Here is a 7,931-nt window from a genome sequence, read left to right on the forward strand (position 1 = left end):
GCCGCCGCCCCGCCTTCCTCCTGTCACCATTTCCGGATCGCCCTGGGCTCTGGATGCCTGCAGACCCCCTTAGGCCCTGTGCTCCGCCCCCCTCCCCGCTCATTCCTGTCTCTCTTTGGCTTTGACCCCAGGCTCCCTCTCTCCCTCTTCCTCATCCCCACCTCCTTGCTTTTCCATTTGATGGAAGTCCTTCAGAAGTTTCCAGAGGTACTGCATTTGGGAGTAGAAGCGGACAGGTTTCCGTTCTGCCCGTTCCCCAATAACGTTGAGGACCGAGTTACTCGCTAGTCTTGATTAGCACAGTAAGCGCTCTCATTCTTTTAGATCGTGGCCTTTTCTTGCTCTCCCTGATTGTCTTTCTTCTCTCCAGTTACGGCCGAGTATACACAGCCGACCCCTACCACGCCCTGGCCCCTGCCGCTAGCTATGGAGTTGGCGCTGTGGTGAGTATTATTATATGTACCGTATTTTTTTTTTAACCACTTTACACCTTTTAACTTTTACCTGCAGTTTGCAGAAGCTCTCGAAGTGTAACAAATTCAGCCCTTCTTCCATTGCCAAAGTGTTGAAGCCACAGAAGACTAGCTGGAAATTCATATCACCTTCATCTGTGTGTTGTAGCGTGAGCCCCTTGACCTGGTTACCGGCAGCAGAAAGGCATGAATAGTGACAGTCTGCCCTGGGTGATGGCATCATTTGGGAGAGAAAGAAGGGAACAGGTTGATGCTTTATATTGGCTCAGATGTTGGATACATACACCTGTGGCTTGGTTTAACTGATAGGTCTTAGCAGAGATGTCGGGGGAGAGACTCTCCAGCTTTCACAGTAAGCTTCCCAAAACCTGTACATTAGTTTCAGATGCAGGTATCAAAGGATGTCCCTGCCATTTCTGAGCCTTCTGGCAGAAAGCACTAGAAATCACCAAATGAATGCCTTACAAAGGTCTTTTCTATCCGTAACATTCATAGCAAAATACGATGTTTTCCTGGAAGCGTAGAAAAGATCCATAGACCTCAATTTAGAATAATCCTCCCCCCAACCAAACTCGAACCCTCACTGTGGTATTTTTGTGGTGGCCTGGATACCTCCAGGCCCAGTGATAGTGACTCACCAGCCGCAGCAGGGACACACCGTGTCACAGCGACATCTCCTAACTCTGTGTGCCATCCAGAGTACAGCCAGGCAGCGACCTGGGGGTCACGGACAACAGTGTGTGATGGGGAGGCAGAGTGATAAATGAAATTTAAGACCGGGAGGAATATGAGAGAGCCCATCATTTCTCACACTAAATTTCTAATGATAGATTTGTGGGAGGAAGTAACAGGGTCCTGAGGGGAATGTAGGTGTAGACAGACAAGATAAAGACAGTGATAGAAGTTGCTGAGATTTTATGTGCCAAAAAGATAGAGATCTGACCCCAAAAGAATGACCCAAGGAGAGAGAGATGTTCCTAGGGAACTTTTAATGGAGATAGGTCGTTAGATAAAAGAAAGGAATTAAAGCCCAGTTAAAATGAGAGAGAGAGAGAGAGAGAGAGAGAGAGAGAGAGAGAGAAGGAAGGAAGAGAAGGGAGGGAGGAAGGAAGGAAGGAATTCAGATACGTCAAGAAGCACCTAGTTGGCACATTTTGTAGGTTATAGAGGAACTAGACTTTAATATTTAAAAGATTGACTGTGGTTTAAATCCAGCACCATCTCGAACGTGGTATGTGACAGTTAGTGGTCAGAGCACCTGAGCACCTGTTCCCTGCAGACAGGTAATGTGCAAGAAGGTGAAATCAGCTATGATGTCATCAAGGTAAACCGAAACTCGTGCTAAATTTTAAACATCAGATTATTTACTGACTTGGTTTTAAACTCTACTGAGTTTCCCTTCTTTGCTAATTCATGTAAATCATTAAGTACAGTGTCGTCATACCCTCTTCTTGAGAATATCGGGCCAGCAGTGAGTGTCGTGGGTTCTGGTTTGAGCCCCTTAGAGGCAGAAGTTGGTTTCCCAATGTCACTGCACAAGGTCACATCGTACCAGTTGCTTTGAAGCTTCTAAAGAAACTGTTTTCCCAAATCCCTTTTCAGGACACTTTTCTTCACCTTTAATGTTTCTCTCATCAACCTTTTAATTATTTTTATGTCTCTAATTACTGCAGGCGAGTTTATACCGAGGTGGCTACAGCCGATTTGCCCCCTACTGAAGTGACGTGAGACCCCGCAAATGGGACAGCCCCCCAGTTCATGAGGCCTGGCTATTGCAATATTTACTAGTAGAGGAACTCTATAGCAAGATGAAGAGGAAAAACAAACAAACAAAAAAAAAAAAACACAAAAAAAGAGAGAATACTTTTTTATACCTCACTATGTTCTTTGAATATGTATTTTTCCTTTAAATTTCTGCCTTTAATTCTTTTGTTCCAAAGATTGTGCATTTTTTTCTTTTTTTTTTCTTTTTTTTTTTTTTAACTGTGGTAAAAAAAAAAAAAAAAATAATGCATTTCCATGTCTGTATGTCCGTGCTAGCTCATTCTGTCAATCACGGAAGAGGCAGTTCATGAGGAAGGAGAGACCTTAGGAGCTGATGAATGCATGTGATCAGAAATCAGCAGACAGAGTTACCAAAGTGTATCCGGTGCTGAGTGGCTGGGGGACAAGCAGAAGTGGAGATCTTTCTGCGACAGGATATTCTTCTAGTCTTCTGAGTTTCTGGTCTTCGGCAGGCAATTCTGGTTGGCTGTGGCTGGAATCCACATGCTGATAGATGACAGGAATTTGTGCTTGCAAAGCGGGAGAATTAAAAGCCACTGTCCTCGCCTCTTCCCTCCTGTCTTCTCCATCCTTTTTACAATCATCTTACCTGCACAGCCTGAGACGGTTGGCATAGTTTTTGGAATTATAGTATTAATATTTCCAAACACGCTCTCAGACTGTGGATAATAAACACCTCATTAGGAAACCGATCTCAGAATGAACTCCGGAGTGTGAAAAAGATCATTCTTTTCTTTCTTGAGATCCTAGCATTCCTGCTGGGCCTCTTCTCCTTTCTCTGAACCACGGCTTGGCTCATCTGTGCTTTTATGAACTCCCTGCTCCCACGTCCTCAAGAGTCAGGAATTTAGGACCCAGGGACAGGAGAATAAATAGCCAGCGACCAGATTTCCCGGCTTGAGGGTTAGAAGTACAGAGTGTTGGGAGTCAGTAAAGACAGTAAGGAAAAGAAGAGGGATATCGGAGGGTGTCTGGCAGGGCTCTGATATTCCTGTCCTTTCTCTTACATCAGGAGGGCAGTACAAGGTGTAAAACGTATGAAAACCGTTAGCAAAAGATCAAGCATTGAGTGCCGGGTCCGCTGTCCCTGGAAGCTTGCGGTGACCGGGGCACGGAAGGGCAGGCAGGGGCGCTTTGTACTGGCTCCAAAGCCATAGGAATCCCCAGCTCCCGGGGCCTCTGCGAGCCACTTCTCTGTCCACAGTCTTGAGCTCTCGTGGCCCTTCCGCCCGGCTTCTCGTCATCCTCCAAAGACGCCAGCCGAGCACCCGCCCACTTGGCATATATACCAACACTACAGGATATGAAATCCGAGCCCCTGAGGTTGCTCCCCTCCCATCCTGGAAGGAGAGTCTGACGTGGCCAGGATCATCTGTGTTGCCAGGAAGAGTCCTGTGGTGGCCGCAGCAGTGGGTCACTGCCGCGGCCCTGCGGCTTTGATGTTACATGTACAAGCAAGGTAGGGGAGAGGCGTTTCTCTTCTAGCTGGTAATGGTAGAGGCCAGGGTCCTGCCGCATTTCCAAAATGAAGGCCTGAGAAAATAGAAAAGCACGTTCTGTTTGGCTCCCTGGTCTATTCACGTTGGTACTAGGGTGACCTCTCACCCAAGGGATAGCTGCTCAAGGGAGTAATTCAGAGACATGGAGCTTCCGGTTTGGTATGGGTTTATTTTCCGTTTTTGTTTTTGTTTTTGTTTTTGTTTTTTTACTCCTGCCTCCACACATGTTCTTGACTGATGACTATTCGTGTCCCTGAATTAAAATGACTGACACATGGCAGCATGAAGCATCCTTTGTAAGCAGAGTGATCTGTCCGGGAGGGACTGGCCTGTCGTGTAAAGCACAACTCTTCTCCCCCCTCGGAAGCCCCGCTCTCCTGATGACCGGGGGAGAGGCTGTCCCTGAAACGAGGGGAGACGTCAAGGAAGGTAGAGGCCTCGATGCAATCTTAACTGATTCTGGGGAGGACTGCATGGAACAGGGGACACCAAACTGCCCGGGCCGTTGGCCACTTTGAAGGGTTCTCCTCCCCAAGCCAAAGTTTGGTTCGTTGCCGTTAAGACAATTTTTGTTGTGTTGTATATAAATATTTTAGTTAGAGGAAGGGTTCATGGGATGTGGGGGCTATCACAGTTCTAGAGAATGGGGGCAGGGAGGATTTTTTTTCCCCCCTTTGCTTTTGGCTTTTGTTTTGAGGGAGAGCTTTTACTGACTAAAGACACAGAGAGACCTCGGGTTGTGTTCAGACAGGGGCCATTGACAAAAATGGCAAACCACGGCTCGGTGGAGACCAGGCCAGATTTTATTTACGTGGTTGTGGCTGTCGCAGGGGAATGAGCTTAATCATTTGCTCTTCTTTTGTCCGAGAGAGAGACCAGGACGGTGGGAAAGGGAGAGAAGGCAGCCCCCACCGCCCTTCGGAAAGAGGCGGAAGCTGGAGCTTGGGGTTCCTTGCGTGCATTTCAGTTCAGCGGGTTCTGGCTGAGGACTCCGCGGGCAGGCCCTGCGTGCCCTGCTGCGTCTCCAGGGATGGCTTTGAGCACGGCTTCCTCCAGTCCCTTCTCTAAGGAAGGCCAAGCAGAGTTCGGCTTTCGCCAGAGGGCCTTTGCTTTTTAGCGTCAGCACTGAGACTCGGGGCTCCCGTGAGCACCCGAAGGAGACGGTGCCGGCCTCCCCCTCACCTCTTGAACTTTGAGACTCCGTACAGCCAGCCCCCCTCGGAGGCAGGTTCCTCGGAGCACCGAGGCTTGTCTGCTCCCGGCTCTGGTTCCCGTCGCACCGAGCGACCGAGCCGGGAGGGAGTCTGGCGTCTGGGGGCTCGTGGGCGGATGCCGCTCGATGATCCAAAAACCTCACCGATGCTGACGGCCAGCACGTGACCGATTTCCACAGCTTTCCCGTAGCTCCTGGCGTGGACTCCTGTGCTTAGCATCTTACTCCTAGAGAAGCTGGGCTCCTTTAAGGAGACCCCTAGCGAAAACCGTCCTCTCGGTCTCCCTCTTTCGGCCCAGAGAGCGCTGCCCGTAGGTCTTTTCTGGAATCCCTTGTGGTGCGCGGTTCACCGGGTCAGACGTTGTGACTCAGCGTTGTTAAGGCTCTCGGGTTTGCCGGCCTTGCCGCCGCCCCCGGCCTCCGGCGGCCACGAGGTGGGATGGAGCCGGTGTCACTTGTCCTCGAAAAAGAAGGGCACTGGGGCTCAACTCCTAGTTGAAGAGGGGAGCTAGTGGACGTTATTCAGTAGAAACCCAGGACAGCAGCTTTTCCTGAAAAGTAGAACCCCTCGGGCTGGGCCGCTCTGACTTCAGGTCATACTTTCCTAGCCGTGCAGCGGAGCAGTGGGTGAGTCAGTTTCCCGATGGGAGGGAGGTGTAGACTCGGGATGGAAGCCACCTCGAGGACCTGCAGGAAGGCCTTGATCACCCCCCTTTCCTCGGGCAGGCGCGCGAGGCCACGCCAGGGTCCATCTGGAAGGCACGCCGGCCGGGAGCCCGGCGTCCAGCCCCCTCTGCTGCTTGCAGCCTCTAGGACAGTAACATTTGCAGAATTGCAGACTTTTTTCCCCCAGTTGATAGGAAGAAAGGGACTTTGGGGGGTGGGGGTTGGGGAAGGGGTAGTGGTGTTTTAAAAAGCATAAGTTACCTGTTTGCACTGTTATAAGATAGGAAAAAAAAAAATAGTGGGCAAGGTGAACATCAGACGTAAATTTGCGTGTTTTTATTTTGTCATGCTCTTGAAGATGTCTGACCATTTGTAGGTATACACCAGTGAAACTTGATTCTCTGTTGCATCAAACACTTCTTTTTTTTTTTTTTTTTTTGGCAATGTTACTGTCCACAAACCTCTTCTCCCCTCCCTTTCCCTGTTCCTGTGTACTTCTTCATACTTGCTTTACTGATCAACCAGGCAATAGCCATCCAAGAGCTAGAGCGTGAAGCAGGGCCCTCTCCAAGTAGGCTCCGGGTGTCCTAAGCCAGCACGTGCCCTCTGGTTTAGTGAGTGCAGTCGAGTCCCTGGCACCTGTCTTGAAAACAAGGCTTCCAGACCAGACTCCAGCAAGTTCTCGAATTCCTGAATCCGATGGACCAGGAGCGAGGAGCTGAGCGTGGAGGGGACCCCTCGGGTACCGAAGTTGGCTGTAGTAGCTGAGTTCTTCTCCACGTTACCGGAACTGTAGCCAGTTACAGTTTACTCAGGAAAACGGTAGATCAATTCAGCCATGGTAGTGCTGGTTGGCAGGGATTGGTAACTGAGGGAACTGCTCGTCAGCCAAAACGCAAACCTTGCCTTTAAGGAGACTGCCGGCGGGGGGCTGGGGGGGGGGGGGGGGAGGGCCTTTCCGTGTCCCTTCTGGCTGGTGGTCCCACACGCCTGTGTGGGGAAGGCCCGGTCACACTGGCAAGCAAAAAGGGAACATCAATTCTCTTTCCTCTCCCCACCCCCTGCCCCAGTCACCGACACCAGATTCCCAGGGGGTACACGCGGTTTTGAATTTTTTTTTTTTTAAGTGACTTTCGGTTTGGTTTTTCTGGGGACTGATAAGTGCTTTAAGCAATGTCTCTACCCCGTTGAGACTCCCAGCTTAGCCATTTTCTTGTATTTTTCTGTTCACAGTATTTGTGTGTGTGTGTGTGTGTGTGTGTGTGTGTGTGTGTGCGCTCGTTTTGGCTGTATTATATATCGAGTGATGAATTGATCCTCTTTTTTCCCTAAGGGATATGAACTGTTTTTGTTTTTGTTTTTTTTTCTTGTGTTCTAATTCTGCTTGTGAATAGCTGGAGCAAACCTGGGGCTGACACACGTAAGCTAGGGCTCAAGTGCTCAGAGAGCCAGCGTAGTTGACTCGTCCCTGACGGGCGACCGACCTGCGTCTCTGAGCCTTTCAGTCCAAATCTTTGCAAGGCTGAAAACGCCACAGACCCTCTCCTCTCCTCCCCACCCCCCATGGCAGGGACTGGACCATCCCGACATGCAACACGCAGCCTCTCCGGCCCCCTCCCGTTGCCATGGCAAAACAGGTACCTTTGGGGCACGGGGGCATCACGTGGGATGCTTGTACAATTGACCACCTCGCCTTCTCTCCCCACCCCCTCACCCCCAGAGTCACTTCCTAGGACACCCGAGCTGCTTGCCCAGGGTCCTGTTTCCCTGCGAACTCCAGAGAAGCACCCCAGGGCTTTGTGACAGTCTCTGACTCCCTCCCCGTCTCGTTAAGAATCATATTGTATAGTAGCTTTCAGACCATACAGTATTCATTGGGTTACTCCTATTATTATCAAGTAGCTGGAATTGTGAAGGTCGGAGTAGTTAGATCTTTAGCTTTTATTCCTTATTTTTTTGTATTACTATCCATGTGTATAAATTATTGATCATGTTGCTGGCTTTTATAAACTCTAAGCAAAGGAGGAGCACTGCCTCTGCCTTTGCAAATGGTAATGAAGCACTGTTTTTAAATAAAAGAGAGAAACACCATTCTTGGGCCTGTGTGCGTTGATCCGGGGATCCCTGTCGCCTCCGGGAGGCTCAACACCTGCCCCTTGGATTTGACTTCTTCAGAGGGAGGAGAGAGGAGGCAGTGCGGCACCTTCTGGGCGGAGGGCGCTCTGGGTCTGGGTCTTGCGGGCTGGGGGGGTCGCGGGGGGCGCCCCACCCGCGCGGGGGGGGGCTGGGGGGGGG

At 50.3% G+C, this 7,931-nt stretch overlaps 1 protein-coding gene across 25 annotated transcripts in view; it reads left to right on the plus strand.

Moving 5' to 3' along the window:
• RBFOX2 (RNA binding fox-1 homolog 2) overlaps window positions 1-7,727 on the plus strand; it is a 288,313-nt gene extending 280,586 nt beyond the window's left edge. For 24 of the 25 annotated variants that reach the window (XM_040490942.1, XM_040490955.1, XM_040490943.1 and 21 more), the window contains 2 exons: window positions 363-443; window positions 2,147-7,727. In XM_040490942.1, the coding sequence (XP_040346876.1) occupies window positions 363-443; window positions 2,147-2,201 (136 nt within the window). In that variant the 3' untranslated portion in view covers window positions 2,202-7,727. The remainder of the gene's footprint in view (window positions 1-362; window positions 444-2,146) is intronic. The other variant, XM_040490954.1, reaches the window with a different exon arrangement.
• Window positions 7,728-7,931: the final 204 nt, after the last annotated feature.

Source organism: Herpailurus yagouaroundi, unplaced genomic scaffold (assembly GCF_014898765.1).
Source record: "Herpailurus yagouaroundi ecotype Mexico unplaced genomic scaffold, PumYag 182, whole genome shotgun sequence".
In the NCBI taxonomy this organism is placed as follows: Eukaryota; Metazoa; Chordata; class Mammalia; order Carnivora; family Felidae; genus Herpailurus; species Herpailurus yagouaroundi.